Source organism: Rhyacophila brunnea, unplaced genomic scaffold (genome assembly GCF_057557595.1).
Source record: "Rhyacophila brunnea isolate RB1 unplaced genomic scaffold, BYU_Rbru_1.0 scaffold_14, whole genome shotgun sequence".
Classification (NCBI taxonomy): Eukaryota; Metazoa; Arthropoda; class Insecta; order Trichoptera; family Rhyacophilidae; genus Rhyacophila; species Rhyacophila brunnea.
In genome coordinates this window covers 37,536,248-37,558,326 of record NW_028232796.1, presented here as the reverse complement: position 1 = coordinate 37,558,326, position 22,079 = coordinate 37,536,248, and the positions used below count along the sequence as shown (strand labels likewise).

Sequence of the window (22,079 nt, the reverse complement as noted above, 5' to 3'; positions counted from 1 at the left end):
AAACGTTTGAAGCGAATTTAGATACAGGATAATACAGGGAACAGTTTTATTAAAAATTATCATATGTATTTAGACGTATCGGAAGAAGAAATTATTACTTGTGAAAGATAGGAATAAGTTCGCGGAGTTACACTTATTGCTAAAAACGCAAAAAGTATGTCATTTATCTATAATTTTCGGATATTTTATGGGTCATATGAAAATAGATAATACAACGGGTTAATTCCACACAGGTAAATGTATATAGTCTATTTTGTCAGATGTTTGCGAACAAAAGTTTGTATATGTTTACTATTATTTAATTTCAACACCTACAATGGTCGTGCGGCTTATGCATCGCGGGTTCCAGGTTCGAATCAGGGGTTTGGCAAGTACACATATTGTTTTTTAATTATTTTTCATATGGACCTAATAGGTTGAGCAAGTGGCGAAAAAAAAAATTTAAATAGTGCACAATATTATATCGGAGAACTTTTAATGCTCAATGAACACTAGGTACCTACTGACTTCACAAACCTTGGATTCTTTAATTATTTCAACCATATGGGTGGATACTTTTTCAATATTATCGGCGAAAACACCAATAAGAGACAGTTAACTAGTGTCAAATGTAATGCGATCCCAGCGGCATCCTGTCCGGTCGGATTTTATTGCTTAGGGTAGAAATGTTTTTAAACGATGAACACATTAACAGTTTAAAGAAAATTTTCGATATTTTAGCTCGGTATATCCGATAAGTTGCTTGTTAAAGAAGTGAATAAATGTATGCAGAAAATCATAAACTAAAATGTCAACGAATGTTTCCTTGTTACATCCGTGATAGTAATAACCAAGCTCGACTGTATATAGAAATTTAATATATCATGAACTATTGAAAAAAATGCCAATCCTGGGATCGTCAAATTGTAATCACGAAATCAGGATTTTAGCTCGGGATTGGATTCCCTAGCCCCAAGCAATTTTTGGTTTACTAATGATTTGAACACTAGGAACAATGTGTATATTACTAGCGTGAATTGGTATTTGAAGATGTGTCTATCCATGTCAGTAGTCGTTGGGTTTTCCAAACTATGTTCACGTGAACAGATGTTCTGCGAATTTACCAGAAGAGTATAATACCAGTGTCAAAACAAGCCATTTTCTTATTATCCTATAATAATATCAAAGCCCAGTAACATGCTCGACATCACAACTATAAGAATTTTACTTTCTTATATTGTGACAGATAATATGAAAATTTGCAACTCAAGACCCAAGACATTAAGAACTCCATTCGCTTATATTTTTGTGCTTTAAAAATAATTGGAGTTTGGGAAACCTTGCAAGTTAATGCATTTTGAAAACTGCAATGTGTAATATATTTTAATTTTATGTATTCTCAGATTTCTTAAAATTCACATCAACGTAGATGTTGATGTTGACTTATTGCTTTTATTTAATAATTTTAATGATAATAAAATGATACTATTTAACAAAAATTAAAATTTGATCAATATTATTTTACAGGCAAAACTAAAAAAATACGATTCCTGCATTTAAATTAACATTGTGGCGTCATTAAAATTTATCAAAATCGTACTATCGAAAAGTTACCATTTTGCAGTTCCGACCATTTACACAGGTGTCGACGTAAGAACTTTCTCCTGGAATCACAAAAATCTTAACGCAGGAAAAGGTAAACATAGCAAGATTTCATACTGGTTTATAAAGGAGTTTTGACAGGGTAAATTGAAAATGAAACGCACTGTGCACTTTTTTTGTAAATATATTTTTTGTCGTAACTTAATTACAGGTTAGGGGGGAATAGGGGGCAACGGGTTTATGAGGCTTCCATGGCGGTGGCCGTGGCGGCTGCGCTCTCCTCAGTGTGCTTTCCCTTGTCCTTGCCCTTCGCGGCCAGGCGGCCCTTGGCTCTGCGGTCGATGATCTTCTTGCGGTCCTTGTCCATCTTCAACTTCACGATCACACACTGGAATGGAAATTATACATTAGTTAGTTTATCGATTCAAAGATTTGCTGGTATCAAATATAAAAAAATTAATAAAAGTTGGTTTCCGAGTGCTTATTCTAGTGGGCAAATAAATATTAACAGTAGAATTCGATACCATCTAACATACAGTTTTATGTGGTCATCTTATAAGAGAAGAGTTTGGTTATGGGCACAAGACTTTGAAGATGAAGCAAACAGATTTACAACGCAGAGGATAAAGTACGGCAGACCTTCGAACACATTGATGTGAAATACATACAGTCGAACTTGGTTATTACGAGGAAGATGGGACCGACTGAATTTGCTCGTTATAAGTGTTACTCGTTATATCAGAGAATAGGTATTTTTGAATGAGCTTGTCACATAACACAAAAAGTCGCAATCCAAACAAAAATACACAATTATAATTTTCCCCGAAACAAGCATGGCATTCATAAACTACAAAAGAAGTTGTTTATTGTAATGAACTCTGGTAACGCTGACTTCACAAACCATGATTTTTTACATGCAATTTCAACCATATGCGTGGATAGTTTTTCAATATTGTTGGCGAAAACACCAATTAGGTAGGTACTTAGGACACTTATCTAGTGTCATAATGTAATCCAATCCTGGGTATACCCGATAAGTAGCTCATAAAAGTGAATAAATGTATGGAGAAAATCATAAACTAAAATGTCAACGAATGTTTCCTCGTTATATCCGTGATCATAATAACTGAGTTCGACTGTAGTTGTTACATATTCAGAAAACAAGCTAACCAACTTACATAGGTACTATGTTCTGGAATGCAACATTTTAGTTTAAAAAAAAATCTAGTGCTGCAATCAACAAACCATAGCTGAGTCGAAGACACCAGAATGCATACGGACACCTATGAATTAGTCATTCCTATACCGGCTCGCCACATCCAGAGGCTTCGAGAGATTACGTGCGACTGTCGCTAGGTATTCAACATCGGATCGATGTTCCTAGGATTGATTTATGGCTGTGCAGCAGACGAGCCGAGTGTAGACGTGAGCTTACGCTTCAGCCACTGAGTCGACGCTCTAGATCCAAACAAGCATGCCGATAGAAAGGACGAAGTGTGAATTAGTGTTAAAACTGACTAAAAATCATAAATACATAGCGATAACTTGTCTTTATTAACAAAAATGTCTTTGTAGGTCAAGAAATTTCGATTTCCAACAGTTTCCTGTGTAGAGATGGCATTTTAAAATTCGCATTTAGTAAGAGGGATTATAGTTCGATAGGTTGAGAACACAGTTGCTAGAGAGCATGAAGACTTGAGAAAACATTGAACTATCGAATGTATGTTCTTTTTTTGACAAATTTGTTTTGTTCATCCACAGTTTTATTAATTAAATTTGGGTTTATTACTTATCTTATCTCATTGGCCCATTAGGTTGAACCAATGGTAAATTAAACATTCCTCATAAAAGTCTGTTAAATAACCGATATGAGGCGCCGAGTCGCTAAACTGGCTCCTGGGGGTTTTTTGAGTTTTGAGTAAATCACGAAAAACTCTTATGGGCAGTGTGATAACTTTAAGTGTAATTTAAGTTATTTTCTAGTTTCCGGTTTATATGGAATAGTAAATTAAAACGTCAAATTCAATTTATATGCGCCAATATTCCAAATAAATGCATTTTAATTGTCCGGAGAGCACACTTGCATCACTCGCTGTCGCAAGGAGCCAAATTTGTGACGCACACTTTGACGTTACATGTCAATAGAGTCGAGTTTGGCACTTATGGGATAAGGTCAACCGGAAATGACTGTTCAGTAGCGGGCCGTATTTATTTCAATTAATATAGATATTTTAGAATTTATTTTGCCAAACAAATATTTTCTCACCATACTTACCTACTACACGGTAAATCCTTTTTTACATTGCATCTTTTTAGCATTTATAGCGGTAGGTATGTATGTATGTACATAGAAAAAAAGCATTTTTTCAGAATAAAGAATCGTGTTTATTAATGAGAAGCGAGCAAGAAATTACACAAGTATACCAAATATGTGAATAAATGATGGTCCCAATAACACATACATAGAAAGCATAATCATTGATGATTTAGTTGTTCCAAGGTGGAGAGAGGAATTAAAAGTAGGTAGGTCACTATAAAATTAAAAAGATTTTTTTCTTTCAGCCCCACTGTGTGACATCACTGAAACTCCTTTACAATACTTCACTATAAATGTATCTTGAGCAAGTTTCACTGCCTTTTCATAAAATGCAGTATGGAAATGTCTAATATCAGTTCCATTTAATAAACTGCACTTATAGTTCTTAGTGTCATGATTACACTGAGGATACTCGGGCAATTTTTTAGATGAATATCTGCAACAAATTATGAAAAATACAATAATTAATAACTTTGAAAATAAAAAGTAAAGATAGAGGTTAATAAAATATATATACAAAAGTATAAAATAATGACTATACTTAGATATTATGTAAATATATATAATGAGATTTATGGCGGTTATCATAAATCAATTTATTATAATTCATCAAGTGATTAAAAAATAATGTCCAATTATTAAAGGCCCCAATAATATTATTTTTTGACACAAGCAAAATATGTTAAAAATCTGTACTTAGAGATCTCATAATAATTACATCACGCTAAATATACAATATTATGTATCTACGGCATAATTCAAAAAAAGCGTACGAAACAAAAAATAATATTATGAAACACCACTGGATTATTGAAGCATCTATATCAAAAATTAATGTTAGGAATGTCAATTTTTAAATACCTTTCTTGGCGTAACACGTTACATTTCCAGCCAGCTGGATTTCTTAAACGCTTCCTTGATTCTCCTGGTAGAGATTCCGTTACACTTACTTATGAAACATCCATTATTAATTAGTAAAAACAATCAAATAGACGAAGCAAAATCAAGGCTTTCTCACTGCACAGACGCGAACGGTTTTACGCGGTTGTATAGAGATTTTACCGTACGTTTGAAATCAGTATTTGAATGGCGGCGTCTGATTGGTCGGTTAAGAAGAGACAATTTAGCGACTCCATATTTTTTCAAAGAGCGCGCTTGGCGACTCACGTCAATATTCATTTTGATTTTTTGATAAAATTGGGAGGAATTTGAAACTCTCAACTGGAAAAGTCGATAGATCTATCGATAGAGCATCTAAGTACATTCAAAACTCATTTTATCGAAAAATCGCCAGGAGCCAGTTTAGAGACTCGGCGCCTCATATACACCTTGCAGCTAGAGGTAATTTAGATTAATTACTGTATTAAAACCTACATAGCCTAGTGTTTATGATGATTCCACGAGCCGTGCGTATTGGGGTAGCTTAGGACTACTCCACTAAAATTTGATAAACGTTAACTTTATGCCCACAATAATTCTGTAAAAGACCCTACGTTATCATTGAACGTTATCATTGAATGACGATGGTTCTATTAGCATTCCTCAAACTGATAATATTAAGACGGAAGTGATCAGAGCCAAATTTTATTACATTGTGGGAGTAAGCAAAGTCGACCCCAGCATCCAGAGGAAAACCCTAAGGTCGCCAGGGAGCGGCAAGGCTTTTAAACTCCCACTCGATGAATGGTTTGGATCATCATGTCAAATGCCATCATTAGAATTGAATAGATGAATACCTGTGAAAATGGTTAATTTAGTTTAGAAAATCTCATAAATCCCACTATGGTCATAGATGAAGAGACATCTACCTCGGTACAAAATTCTTGCACCCATATGTTAAATAATCATTTAAAAATCAAACACAAAAAGCCCCTAAATCCACAGATTTTTTTTTACAAATCTTGTGTACATATATATATGTACCAGAAATCAATGTCAGAGAATTTGTTCTTTATTTTCATTGTTTGAATTTAGAAACTAGATTTAAAATGACGAAATCATTTAGTGTATATTCTATAGCTAGGCTAGGCATATTATGAATCTGAATTAAAAAAACTGTCAAACAAAGGACATAAAATACGAATCGTCATGCATATTGGGGATACTTAAACCCATAAATAGCAGTTGACGATGTTTGGTGGAGTTGAATCTTTGTATGCCACAGGTTTACACTACATATAAGCATGTGTCAACATTGTACCAGTGTCATAGCAGATTATGTTGAAACAAGTAACAATTACATCAGAATTTAGCTTCCTATACATTCACATGATATTGCGATATTTTCACCAAATCACAAGTTACGAAGTTTTTAATAGTAGAGGTCTGTGAGTAATTATCTTTGAGATGTTCCTTAATCAATTAATTGAAAACAGCAGTTCAATTGAAACTGATTTTAGTTGAGGTTGGAGAGGTGAGACTGTATAGAAGCATCTTCAAAATTCCTTGGACTGACTATGAGAAACAATTGGATGGGAAAGGACTGCGAAGTTCTGCGTGGTATCGAAACCAGAAAACTAAAGTATCTCGGCCACATTATGAGGACAAAGTCATTCAAGGAAAGGTAAAAATCAGTGGTAAACATAGAAGCGGATGACACTGCATTTCATGGCTTAAGAACCTCTGTGATTAGTGATGAGTGTAGCTTCACTAAACAGTTTTGGGTAGTACATGATAAATCAAAGATTGCCCTAATGCTGACTGACTTCCGTTAGATGTCAACGTAAGTTCAATTTTGAGTTTGACATACCTTGGAGGGGTGGATGCCGACGTATACGCTGGCTCCATTAGCCTTTTCTCTCTGGATGCGTTCGATGTAGATGACGAACTTCTTTCTGTACACCTGCACAACTTTGCCCACCTGTTGTCCCTTGTAATGCCCACGTACAACCTGAAAAAAGGACAAAGAATTTGTTAATGCATACATTATGTATCACTTGACACATTACTTAAATATTGGGTCAGCGAAGATTTCACTAATTGCAATATTGCATCACACCCCCATTTTTCTACTCAAACCGCATAAAAAACAGACCCGAGTGTACATATTATGTTTATGAATTGATAATACACGGTGCAAAGTCAGAGCCAATAATTAACCAGTTTGTAGTTCAGACTAAACAATCATCTCCGTCCCAAAGAAAACCTTTGGGTCATTGACTCACGCATAGTCATGACGCTACCGTCTGTGAATGGTTTATAGAATCATCATACAATGCAACCAAATGTATACATAAGACAAGATATTACTAGCGGTTAAGTTTACGCGAAGAAAAACGGTGTATAGAACACTATTTATCGGTCCAGTTTGACATGTGGGCGACTTTTGTATGCAAAGAAGTTAGAAAGGTAGTATTTATACGAAAATTCGTGGTCCTTGTTGTCGTCACTTTCATACGTTTGACTGCATTTTTTCAAATCTTCAGTCAAATTTCTCTTCCATTTACAGATATATTTCACTTCTATTTTGTACTTAATGGAAGCTGTGTCAGGAAATTTCCTGTGAAATGTTGTATCGGAAATATATGGTCGTATATTAAAGACAGTCCAACTTCTTTGGGTCGTATGGTACTGAGATAAAATTCATGTCTAAATAAAACACGGTTCTTGTCGGTTTACAGGAAGCCAGCGCCAAACAAATTTTGAAAATAGCCAATATACTGGATTATTTGTAAGGTTTTCATTCTTGAAGGAACATTATTGTCTACAATGCTCCACGAACATGTATTTTTTTCATTTCGGTGCTATAGAGACGACCGTATAGTATACGGTCATTCTTCCGATAAGAAAACTCACTGCAAACTGTGCTACGGTGAAATGTACTACATACAATTTAGATGTAACCAATGGAAGCGAGTCGTTACTTAATCTACAAAATAACATGCACAAGACAATCGTTCACAGGTGTTGTGAAGGATGAGTTTTACGAAGGCCACATTTGCAGTTATATTTTGAAATAAATTACTAAACTTTTATTATTCCGACCATGTCCGATCCTAATAAGATTATATATACCTCCAAATAGTGGAGGTTTGTATTAAAAGGTTTTGTTATTACGAGAAATGGATGTCAGCCACTTCCTCAACCTATTAGGTCCAGACTCAGCAGGTGTGTGCCAGTTAATAAGCTGTCGCGGATGCCCGAAAAAGGATATAGATCAAACTTCTTAAACGGTAAAGAAGTGTGAGTGAACAAGAGAGGGCACACCGACTAGAACACTACACGATTCAGCAATTGCCGAGCACTCGATGGGTACAGGACACAAATTTGACTGAAACCTAGATACTGGGTCAGAATAAGGGATATTTCTCACGATTGATAAAGGAGGCCATTGACATCTATAGAAACCCTGAAAATATTAATTGGGATGATGCAATGACATTAATATGGACAAGCATCTGAAAAAAAATGACACTCACTTTTTTGTCGAGTCTGCCGAATGGCATAATCTGTTCTAACGCTATTACAATAAAGGTGATATTGCTGTAAATTCCCGATGCTTTTTGTCGGGTCTGCCGAATGGTTCGCTCAAATGAACATTGACACTAGAAGCACTGTTCTAACACCATTACAATAAAGGTGATATTGCTATAAATTCCCGATGCATGATATCGCATAATGGAAATTGCGTGACGTCTAGCTATACATGTGCGAATGTCACTATGCGCGAATTTACTTGCTAGCTACTGTATTGAGTGCGTTGTCCATTAATAATGTCATTGGGATGGGTTACGATTAAAAATGTCATTGCTTCCGGCACTGTCAGCAAAATCCAATATTCGATCCAGTATCTCTGGCCGTAATTGAGTAACGTTTGCTTTTAGCTAATCGGATTCCTTTTGGCATTCTTATGCCGAGTCCACACTGGCAACATGTCGCCGGCAACCTCGTTAGATTTTACGATACGTATGACAATTATCGTAAAATTTCTTAAGCAATTATGATAATCTCCTATATATTATTATCCTAAGAGATTTTGGAAAATTCACTAACGGCTCATTTAAGCGACATTTTATTGTTATTTTTACATTCACTTCAAAATGTGCGCTACCGATTCATCTACCGTTTGAATTGACCACATTTCACAAATTTTCAATGATTTCACAGGTACTTGACGTTTATAACTGATATTTTCTCATACAGCGTATACAATTCGCCATACTTCTTTTAACATACAGCAGAATGACGTCTTCGTCGCTTAAGACCTTCTAATCCTTTATTTGACAAACGGATTCGATTATTTTTATTCAAATATCGTAATGTAGGCATTGGCGCACTTTTTTCCGGTGAAAAAACCATAATCTTGCTACAATTTACTGCGTAAATAAAAATCTGACAGGTGTGTCCGCCACTGTCCGTCATTCATAGATAACGTGACATTCCAAATTTGATTTTTTTAAATACTTCTTTGTGGCTGTTCACCCACTATTTTTGTTATTGAATAATTACCTAGGCTACTAATTTCCATACTAAAAAAGTTGCCATTGCAAACAATGAAAGAAATTAATACGAATTGTTATAGTTATCAAAATGTGTGATATTGTATAATATCTACCTATTTTTTTCATCTCTATCATCATCAATCTTGACCTATACACTGCTGGATGAAGGCCTCCTAAGCCTTATTCTACTCCTTACTTACACATGAATTGTTATATTTATCAAAATCAGTGATATAATATTATAATCTACCTATCTATATATAATGCCATTATTATCACGAGCCTCAATAAATCCACTGCTGGATGAAGGCCTCTCTACGTTGATTGTATTCTTGACAGTATTGAATTTCTAATGTTATTTATCTACATATTCATATCGTCATCATAATCATCATCATCAACTAGGATCAATCCACTACTGGATGAAGGGTTCCGCAACCTGATTCTACTACTATCGGTTTAACAAATTTGCGATATTATACCTATTTCTATCATTCTTATATCATCGACCTGAACCAATCCACTGCTGGATAATGGCCTCCCTAGCCCGGTTCTACTCCTTTCTGTCATATGAATTGCTGTATTTATCAAAATCGGTGATATTATATTTAAAAACATATTCATATCGTCATCATCATCATCAACCAGGATCCATCCACTGCTTAATAAAGACCTCCCTAGCCTGATTCTACTCCTTTTGTCATATGAATGTATGTATTTATCAAAATCTGTGATATTATATGTATCTACACATTCATATCGTCATCATCATCATCATCATCATTATCATATACCTGAACCAATCCACTGCTTAATAAAGACCCCCTTAGCCTAATTCTCCTCCTTTCTGTCATATGAATTTCTGTATTTATCAAAATCGGTGATATTATATTTATCTACATATTCATATCGTCATCATCATCATCATCATCGACCTGAACCAATCCACTGCTTAATAAAGACCTCCCTAGCCAGATTCTACTCCTTTCTGTCATATGGATTTCTGTATTTATCAAAATCGGTGATATTATATTTATTTACATATTCATATCGTCATCATCATCATCATTGACCTGAACCAATCCACTACTTAAAGACCTCCTTAGCCTGATTCTACTCCTTTCTGTCATATGCATTGCTGTATTTATCAAAATCGGTGATATTATATTTATCTACATATTCATATCGTCATCATCATCATCATCATCGACCTGAACCAATCCACTGCTTAATAAAGACCTCCCTAGCCAGATTCTACTCCTTTCTGTCATATGGATTTCTGTATTTATCAAAATCGGTGATATTATATTTATTTACATATTCATATCGTCATCATCATCATCATTGACCTGAACCAATCCACTACTTAAAAACTCCTTAGCCTGATTCTACTCCTTTCTGTCATATGCATTGCTGTATTTATCAAAATCGGTGATATTATATTTATCTACATATTCATATGGTCATTATCATTATCATCATCATTGACCTGAACCAATCCACTGCTTAATAAAGACCTCCCTAGCCAGATTCTACTCCTTTCTGTCATATGAATTGCTGTATTTATCAAAATTGGTGATATTATATTTATCTACATATTCATATCGTCATCATCATCATCATCGACCTAAACCAATCCACTGCTTAATAAAGACCTCCCTAGCTTGATTCTACTCCTTTCTGTCATATGAATTGCTGTATTTATCAAAATCGGTGATATTATATTTATTTACATATTCATATCGTCATTATCATCATCATCATCGACCTGAAACAATCCACTGCTTAATAAAGACCTCGCTAGCCTGATTCTACTCTTTTCTGTCATATGAATTTCTGTATTTATCAAAATCGGTGATATTACATTTATCTACATATTCATATCGTCATCATCATCAACCAGGATCAATTCACTGCTGGATGAAGAGTTCCGCAACCTGATTCTACTACTATATTATACCTATTTCTATCGTCCTTATCATCATTGACCTGAACCCATCTATTGCTGGATAAAGGCCTCCCATGCCTGATTCTACTCCTTTCTGTCATTTGAATTGCTGTATTTATCAAAATCGGTGATAATATATTATATCTATTTCCATTATCATTATGAACCTGAATCAATCCACCGGTGGATGAAGGCCTCTCTAAGTTGTTTGAATTTCTGTCGGTCATATGAATTACTATATTTATCAAAATTGCTGATATTATATTTTCCCATTCATAATATCGTCATTATCATCATCAACCAAGATTAATCCACTGCTGGATGAAGGTTATCCCAACCTAATTCTACTCTTCTTGGTCATATAAACTGCAATATTTTTTAAATTTGCGATTTTATATCGTCATTATCGTCATCAACCTGTATCAATCCACTGCTGGATGAAGGCCTTTTTAAGCTGATTCCACATCTTAAGGTCTTATAAATTCCTATTCTTATCAGATATAATATGTATTACTTCATTATTTATCAACATTTGTCTCGATATGAATGTCCCGCACCGGGAAACTATATTGTTTAAGTTTAATTTTTAAAACAAAATATGATTTTTACGATATTATTCTGTGGCTCCAAGCATTTATTTTTTATAGACAATGAAACAAAATAATGTTTAAATTTATTTTTTATGCTGCTAACCTTTTTCTATTATGTAAATGGGACCCGAAAGAGATTAATATTCGCGTTATATTGGATCGCTATTTATGATAATCACGATTGAGATGTATAACTATTTATCATATTTAAATGCACATACCTACACATATATTGTATTAAAATTAAAATGACAGTGGTAGCAATCGGCGATTGCCAGCTGTTTTGCTAGGCTTAGCAGCCTGAAATGGTGTCAGATGATATTGAGAAGGCCAGACTCCAGAATAGACTACGCACATGACTCCAAATTTGTATTTGCAGTGACGACATGCATATCGTAAAACTGACAAATCAGATAAATTTTCAATTGTCTGACGTGAATGAAAATCCATCCCGAAGGGACAACTATGGCGCCGTCTATACACACTTTACAATTATTATATTAAAATCCAACACCAAGTCACTATGATGAAAAGCTGTCTGCAAGACCTAGCGAGACAGACTGGCGAGAGCCAGCTGGCTCAGCTAGTTATCGTAAAATTTAACAAGGTTGCGGGCGACATGTTGCCAGTGTGGACCCGGCATTAGGGTGACATTTGCATTCATACACCTACACTTACTACATTTCAAATGGTAGGTTTTCACTATGGAACGAAATATTTCTCTTATCAAAAGATTAATGTAACACTCAAAAATGAATAGGTAAAAACACATTTTGGTCTGTGGAGTTAAATTAATTAAAATAATATTTTAACATTATTCTACATATATTTTTTTTTCCCCGACCATGTCCGATCCTAATAGGATCATATGGGCCTCCACAGAGTAGAGGTTTGTATTAACAGATTTTTGTATTTTCCGAGAAATGGATGTCAGCCACTTGCTCAACCTATTAGGTCCATACTCTGACTCGTACAAATTGAAAAACAATACATGTAATTGCCAGACCCAGGATTCGAACCTGAGACCCACGGCGTGATGGTCGAACGCTTCAGCCGCACGGCCACCGTGGGTGTATTATATACAGATATAATAGTAGGTAGGTATACAACATTTCAAAAAGAAATAATCAATCTGATGAAAAGTTATAATTATTAATACTATCGACCGAAGGCACTTGATGGAATTTGTATTTAAATTCACCTGAAGACGCCGAAAGGCGAAACCCGGGTTGCAAAACATGACTTAAATGGAATAGTAGAAAATTTAAATCCATTAAAGTTATAGTTATTATATAGATATAGCAGATGTAAATAGTATTTTGTAAGTCTTAAAAGATAGGTACATTGTTGGAAAAGATTTAAGCAATAAAACGTAATGCAATCCATTGTTTATTATTTCATATCTAATTTTAATATACCTATAACAAATTTCAAATGTTAAAATAAGATATAATAATTATTATGAAGTCATTTATTCAAGTGACAACTTCTACAGTAATATCATACTTTATTTGACAGATCAGAAATAAATTGTGATTACGGCCGACCACAGTAATAACAGTCACGATTAAGCATTGTTTCGCTTTGTGAATGACCTTTTTTTTCAATATGACTAGTGATTGGTTCATTACATTTGTTTGGTATTATTTAGTTTATATGAATTTTGACTGACGCCTTCTGTGATCAATTCCCACCATTTTTTAAAGCAAATTCGTAAAAATAATGTAACAGTGAGTTATCATCATGTTGAGCTAGGCATGGTTATATTTAGATTCATGCATTTTTTCGTTCGCTAGCCGAACGCATCGCAGGGCAGAAATAGTGTACTTCGCACATTGGTCTGCCATAGACTAACTTCAAGATGACCGTTTTTAGTGATTGATGAAAGTGATGGTGCACATAGTTCCACCAACAATGGATTTCTGTACGTCACGTCAGTGTTGTCGACCGAATGATTCCGCAAAGAATGTATAACGGTAAATTATACTATTACAATCAGCATATAAAAAGGTGACATTGTTTCCTGTCAAAATTTTAAAACTAGATGTACCTACAAGTGTAAAGACAGTAATTAATGGATTGCGTTTCAAACTCAATATAAAGCAAGCGCAAAATTAATTGTTGTTAAAACCATAATTTAAAAGTTGAAGCGAAGTGGAAGATGAAGTGAACAAATGTAGACATAACTAATGAACACCAAGTCTCTTTGGCAAAAATGTATATGTCCATTAACCACAATTTTTGATTCTTGTCCAATTAGTGGAAGCCAGCGGCAAACAATTTTGGGGTCTTTTTACTGGTTCTCCGCCACCGGCCGCTGTCATCTGTCAGTGAGCGCAGTGTTGCCAACCGAACTATAATTATAGTACGTTTTGGTTCGCGTACTATTCGGAAAATTACATTTTCGTCCGCGTACTATTAAAAAAGTATAGTACGTCAAAAATACCACAATTTTGAAAATTTTTATTAATTGAATTCGCCGGTTAGGTTAGTAAAATGTTCATACTTCAATCACACTAAATCGTAATAACGTGAAGCGAGGGACGGTGTATAATATAAATAATATAAGATCTCAGTGTGTGATATTAGTCTATGGACATGGTTTTGCGTTGTATACCTACTCTAAAAAACTAACATGACAGTTAATGACGGCGGCCGGTGTTAGCATTTTTCGGTCATAAGAGGTGTTATAATTAAGCAGGGCATCGGAATTTCTCGAATTCTCCGTTACGTTTATGTGACAAACAAAAAACTTTCATTTTCTACACGTCCTATAATTTTTGCCGAAATACTATAATGGCTTGGACCGCTTACTATAATTCGATGACAAAAAGATAGCTAAAATTCAAAATGGCGACTGACAGATTACGATGACGGAGAACCAGTAAAAAGCACCCAATTTTGAAAATAGCCGATATACTGGATTATTTGTTAGATTAGAATTGTTGAATTAATGCCGAAAATTGGCGATGAAAATTGCCATTGTTCCCGCCAGGCTTTTAGTAAACTGACTTGTACCCAATTGTCTTATACCTACCGCAGATCAAGATACATCTGCCTGTAAAAAAATGATACATTGTTCGGAAACATAATGTTTTCATACTGTACTATGTGCACAATTGTATTCTATCATGAGTGGAAAACATGTGCAACTGTAGCGAAGCATGGCTATGTTGTTTTGATTACAGTATTTTGTACTATGCAGATTGTAAACTTACTTTACAAATCATCATTGTATAAATACATTTGTTTGCGAGACGTTCATTTGATGTATTAGCTGGTGGTAACTTAATTACAGTCCAAAATGAGCATTAGTCCAAATTAAATTCTACTCAGCTCAACAAAATTAACCAGTGATGTAGAACTTCGAAAAGTGAAGTAATTAGAAGTCAAAAACAATTTGAATTTTTGTGAATGTTTATTGAATGGTGTGACTGAATGTCAGTAAACGTTTGACTTTAACATAACCTACAACTACAAAAAAAAAAAATCAACATACCTGAACTTCATCGTCTTTGCGAATTGGCATAGACCTCACGTTGTATTTCTGTCTGAGTTCCTTTGACAGGGGAGACGACATAAGCTTGCGCCTAATGTGGGAAGGAGCGGTGAAATGTCGCTTCCTATTTTTCCTCCTTGAGGCGGTAACCATTTTGTTAAACTTCATATTGCAGCTGTTAGGGCCTGCAATAAACGTAAGACAATTATAAAAACGAGCAACAACGTCCTGAAAACTCCCGACAATCAATTTGGAGTACACGACATTAACCACGAAACTATACACATGGAACTGTCAACAATTCGGAACGAAAGTACGTCGAAGGTGTGCAAAAGTATATGAAAGGCCATTTTTTCGATGCACAGTTTGTAAAATATTATTCAATGATGTATAATTTCGAGATTCCGGCAATTTTAAGTAATGATTTGACACAGATGAATTAGGATTACACAAATTCACCTACCGACAGCCGCACTTCACGTATGGCGGAAAGAAAAGACCACAGAGAATTTTGGCCAACCTAACGAACTTGCAGAATATACCAATCCATAGACATAAATATTTTCACTAAATATATCAAATTAAAAATATTTTATTAATAATTCATTAAAATAGCAGAACAATGTCTTTAATTTCTCTAAATTCAGGTAAAAAATATTGTGAGGATTATTTTTTTCTTATCCAGTGTATTTTGCCTGGTCAAAACATCAATCACCAATATGTTAAGTCACATCTACAGTATTTAAACTAATCAAAATATTTTTTGAGTGAAAAAAATGCTAAATAAATAAATAATTTGTTAATAATTTATTACATAATTATCAATCTTTATTATTAAATGATATCTTAATGAAGTACCTAAGTATATCATTATGATACCTTGTGTATTTATAATTATACTATTCATTTTCAAAGTAATCTTTTAACAATCTTAATTTGAATTTCTTTATATAAATTTATCAAGAAGTTTGCATATAAATTTTAAAGTAAGTATAATAACCTATAGTACATAACTGACCCTCACTAAGGGTAATAAAAACCGTCTACCGATGCATCTGTCATTGCTGGGTGCCCCGTTTAGACTTTCACATTTATATCTGTGATGCCACGATTGCCTTGATTGGGTGAAGGTTGGCGGTATCTTAATATGGCTGTCTTCGCATCTTGGATCCATGGGCAAGGTGCACTCGAAGAGTTGTTGTACGCGCTTTGGTGCATGACACCGCATTGCGTGCATGGCAGGGGTCAGTGGCGCACCCAGGACTTAATATTGGTGGCGGGGGGGGGGGGGGGGGGGGGCAAAGAGGAGAATGTAATGTAGTCCCATAGGCTCTTTTTCAACATTACTCAAATATTATCGACTGTGCCACCCGCTTGGTCTAGACTCTAGAGAGTTACAATATTTATGCCGAATTCCACTGAAAAAAAATGTTCTTTTGATTTACACCACCACCGACTAGTGGGTGTAGTCGTTCTTTTAGCCGAATGTTTATCGTCGATTTTTGGTTTTTAATATTGAGGTTCCAAAATATTAATTGAAAATGGACAAAAAAGTATTAGTGCATTTAACTTATACACAAACCTACTCAACACAGTTCTTAATCAGCCACGGTGGTTTTGCTTCCAAGCTCTGTCAACTTGGCCAATAGAATCTTTGACTTACCTACGCATGTGGTGACTTTCAAGAAGTCAAGAGTTTCCCATATTTTGGTTGAATGGGAAGAAGATCTTCTCTAGTTAATCTGACCCTAGTGATACAATAGGTACCTATATCAGATATCAGAATAGGAATCATGCACACAAAGTTTGGTAAACTGAGCACAACTTCGCTTAGGACAGGTGAAAGATCTTGGCATAATTTTTGATACTTCTGCGGGTCTATTCTATACAAAAGACTGCTTTCGTCCGATAAAACCGCTAACTAAGGTATGTTTGTATCAAATTATTAACACGTATTGTAACAATTATAATTAGCCGGTATTAATTGTTGCAATAAATGATATATTTTAACGGCATGCCCCCTGCCTATGCTAAAATTTAGAGCATGAGCGATAGAGAGACAGTTTCGACTGATTAACTGATTACAATACAATTACAATTATAATATTTCAATATAAAATGTATGTAACAAATACTAACACATTATCACGTTAGCACGTTAGCGGTCGATAGTCGCCTTTTGTATAGAATAGACCCGCTGATTGATAATAGACGCGTAGAATATTATTTTATAATTATTTTTAATGTGTTTAATTTTTGTGTCTAATAAAATGGCTATTTATCCAACATGGCTAAATGACACATGTAACTTGTTATCAGTTATCACTTATCAGTATCACAAAAGGTATCATGATTAGTGCGACATAATAATATTATGACGCCGAGTGCCGACGACTCAATAAAATTCAAATGTATTTATTTAAAAATACAAAACAAATGCAAAAAATACAAGGAATATCCGTAGTTTTACGTAGTAGAACATCACACTGCCCTTAACCTTAACATTAGGTGAGAGGGGGGGCGATTCAGGATGTGTAGACCATGCTCAGAACTGTTTCCTCGTGTCAGGCTTATCAGGCATCATTAGCGAGGTTTGTGCGACTAATCAATGCGCTCTCCAGAGATCTAGACAATACTTTCAGTGGTGTGTAGTGTTTTTTGAAAATGAAATGTTGTTTTATTGTTTAACATTATTTCTGGTTTTTTTCTTCTCTCCTCCGAGAGTAATATTTGCCATGTAGGTATGTATTTTTATTTAACTCGTTTGACAGTATTGGAATAAGGGACGTGGAGGCCCGACACACTGATTGCTTTTGATACCTTCTACGATAAAAATACAATAAACACCACAAATCACATCCCTTAATAAAAAATAATTATTATTGAGTGTGACAGTGATAGGGTACACGATAATATTACCTCATGGTTTATTTGTTGTGTACGTATCTGTTTTGAGCATGGCTAGTTGACGGGATTTTGTTATGCTTTGGGCAATATAATATTTTACTCAATTTATGAGAAATACGCAACCTTTGAAGATTTTTGTATAATTCAAAATTTTTATTGTATGGCTGGTTTGAACTGTTTCGAGGCTCCCCTTTAAATCTTCTGATGAATCGATTGCGTTATCTGCTTCAAAGAAAATCGCACCTGTCGTTTGATTAGAATCAGTTCTTTTTTAATTCGAATCTCATGTTATGAACGTCCTGAAATACCGAACGGGCAAGGGTATAGCAGGTAACCGACTCGAGTAAGGAAGAATCCGGGTTAAACTTAAACACGTGTCAAGATTACGTTATACGTCGAATACCGAACACTGCTCTCGGTTTATGCATTTACGCTCATTTAATATTGGTGTATTACACACACTATTGCACGTGTATAATGCGTGTTTCATTTTCGTAGGACACTCACGCATTGAAAACCCTGCATCAACATCTGGCGTATTGAATATAGCATATCGGTATTCTATTTATTATCTGTTCTGTGGTTATGTAGGTACACAATATTTTGTTTTCATATTATAATAAATAATTAAATATTCCATCATTCTGGTGATTGGGTTCCGACCCCTTGTTTACGTATGTTATCTATCCTTGTGCGCGCATCTGTTGCACACTGGTTTTGAAGCTTTGTGGTGGATTATTGTCTATATTGATAACGGTTATTGCCAGTTTGACGCGCCCCACTGTTCCAACTGGCAGAGAGAGACTATGGAGAGACTGAACTGTCGAGCTGTGCGGACGTTTTTTTGTATCGCTATTATTTTGCTTTCGTTATCTTCAATTTTGACCCTACTATTCACAAGTTTTTGACCCCGTTTCTTCACTAATACCTTCGCCTGCCCTTGGAATACGATTTGTGTGTTTTCCCCTTGGACTTTCCCGGGAATTGTGACTTTTAATTCGTTTATTAATAGTTACCTAATTATTGTAACAATAATATTTATTGTGCGATAAACTGTGTTTGAGTGAGTAACGTGTGACGAGTATTACCTAGCGCCATGGTCAACCACAAAGGGGACCCCACCCCAAAGGAATGTCCACTAGGAAGCGGAAGTCGGACGTGGCTAAGCGTGACTTTTGTGGAGTTGTCAAGTGTGCAAAGTGCCACTTATACGGACACATGGCGAAGGGTTGCAACGCTAAGGTTACAACGTGCGGCCACTGCACTAGAGAAGGGAATGACAGAGCAGACTGCCCCACCGCTGACGAACCGGGCAAGTGCCCTGCGTGCACGCGCTATAAGAAGCCGAACGGACACTTGGCCACCGATCCCGACTGTCCCGCGCGCCTACACGCCGCACTGATTACTCTCCGCAATGATCTCCTTCGCTCAGATCAACGTGGGCAGAGGTCGAGCCACATCTGCCAAGCTGATTGAGGTTGCTCGGGATCAGAATACGGACATAATTATGATACAAGAGCCATACGCCTTTGGTCCCAATCGGGGCCTAAGCGGTGGCCGTATCATACAAGCTACCCCGAAATCTCTAGCTTGCATATTTGTAATTGACAACGCACTGACTGTGTTGCATCTCTCGCATCTATCCAATAAGCTCTTCGCGGTGGCGGAGATTGCTAATAACAGGGGGCTCTCCATTGTAGTTATATCTGCGTATTTTCAGTAGAGTTCTTCTACCCTGTATTGCACAAAACAACTGGAGAAAATCTTATATGCTTGCAGAGGCAAGCAGATAATTGTTGGGGCGGACGTTAACGTCCATTCCTTGCTCTGGGTCTCATCTGGCCTCCCTCTGGGCCCAGACCTAACAAGGACAGTCCTGAGCCACTCGAGGAGCTCTTGGCCGCATTTGATTTGACGGTGCTAAATGACCCTGACGGGCCGGCCACTTTCTCCACCAGAAATGGTGAGTCACATATTGATGTCACTCTGACATCCAGTGGCGTTGCCAGACGCGCCGTGGACTGGCAGGTCCACACGGACGCGGTGACTAGCCATCACCGTCTGATCACATTTTTGTTCAGAGTTGCGGGAGATGCGGCCCCTCTGAGCCAAACTGAGAGCGTACTGCTTCCCAGGCGCTTTCGGACGAGCGGTGTCAATTGGAATGCTTTTGACGTCAAAATTGGTGGACTGGCCTCTGCCATGTCAGCTGACGATCTCCACCAAAGAGCCAATGACTTGACTGGGTTCATTACTTAAACTGCGGAGTCCACGCTGGGTAGAACCTCTCTGAGGCCACCCAACCTTGCGCCATGGTGGATACCAAAATTGACTTCTTTGAGAAGGACCATGAGTCTTGCCCAAAGAAAATTGCAAAGAGCTAGAAGATCTCAGAACGACTTACCCAGAAATGACGAACCTACGGAGATTGCTTATAAATCCGAAAGGGCAAAATTCAAAAAAAAGTTAAATAAAGCCAAGAAAAAGCACTGGCTGGATTTTGTCTCTGAAATGGGGGGCTATAATCCGTGGGGACCGCCTTTCCGCGTGATAAAGCTGGGCTCAAGGCCTGGTAAAGTCATGGCGGCTATGCGGCGCCCCGATGGCACCTTTGCGATGGACAGAGCAGAGTCTGCATCCATACTGCTGGAAGCTCTAATTCCACAGGACATACCTACGGAACATGAGGATGCCAGAACCTGTCAAGTAAGACTATCTGCAATCTTGCCGTTGGAGACTCACCATTCTCCTGAGCTTACCCAGTCGGAGGTGGGATTAATTTTTGATGGCCTCAGGGCGGGCAAAGCCCCCGGACCTGATGGGATCAGCAATGTGATTGCCAGAAGGGCGTGGCTTCGAGCGCCTCGTGAGATAGTCGGGCTGTATGCTGACTGCATGAGTAGGGGCATCTTCCCGGACTGTTGGAAGAAGGGTCTCCTTAGGATTATACCTAAGATGAGCACACGATCACCGCATGACCCAAAAGCGTACCGTCCAATCCCTCTTCTGCCAGTGCTGGGTAAGATATTGGAGCGGTTAATCAGCAGAAGGCTGGAGAACCACCTTGAGAGAATCTACCCTATCTCGGATAGGCAATTTAGCTTTAGACCCGGCAAGTCTACTGAGAATGCCATCAGATTTGCACAGAAATTTGTTGAGGTCTCAGAAGGAGTTATTGTGGTAGGCTTCTTTTTGGACATAGCCGGTGCCTTCGACACCGCATGGTGGCCATTAATTCTGTCTAAGCTTCGGCTCCGACAGATCCCGGGGGACCTTTTTGCCCTAGTGCAAAGCTATTTTAATAAAAGGGAAGTTATATACGACTCTAGCACTGAATTGATTTACAGGGAGACCACCATGGGGTGTCCGCAGGGTTCCGTGCTTGGCACCTTGCTACCGAATATACTTTTTGACGATGTTTTGACGTTACCTCTGCCACCGGGCTGCGCGCTCGTCGCGTACGCTGACGACCTTCTTTTACTAGGTGGCTCGTCGAGCCGTCCGATACTCGAGCGCGTAGCTAAGGACGCATTATCGAGAATCCTAAACTGGGGCAGTGCTCGAAATGGAAAATTTCACGAACAGGAACGCTGTATAATTTTCCGAAACTAAGTACTTATGCTAATCCTTTCTTTACGTACGTACGTACTTTTGATATAAAAATGCAACAATAAACTTTAAACTTCTTACTTGGATCTATATTGGGCAGGTTGGTAAGGATTGTCAGCGCCGCAGGCGAAATAATCTTGTTTTAACAAAGTATACCGTCAAAAATTGTATTATTCTTTATTCTTAC

General features: G+C 36.7%; 1 protein-coding gene across 1 annotated transcript; it reads right to left on the bottom strand.

The window, feature by feature from the left end:
• Positions 1–1,749: 1,749 nt before the first annotated feature.
• RpL26 (ribosomal protein L26) lies at positions 1,750–15,870 on the bottom strand. The gene is made up of 4 exons (XM_085942254.1): positions 15,840–15,870; positions 15,377–15,561; positions 6,648–6,788; positions 1,750–1,969 (listed from the first exon to the last, which is right to left on the bottom strand). Exons 2-4 carry the CDS (start codon positions 15,542–15,544, stop codon positions 1,820–1,822), a joined length of 459 nt encoding a protein of 152 aa, XP_085798380.1. The 5' UTR covers positions 15,545–15,561; positions 15,840–15,870; the 3' UTR covers positions 1,750–1,819.
• Positions 15,871–22,079: the final 6,209 nt, after the last annotated feature.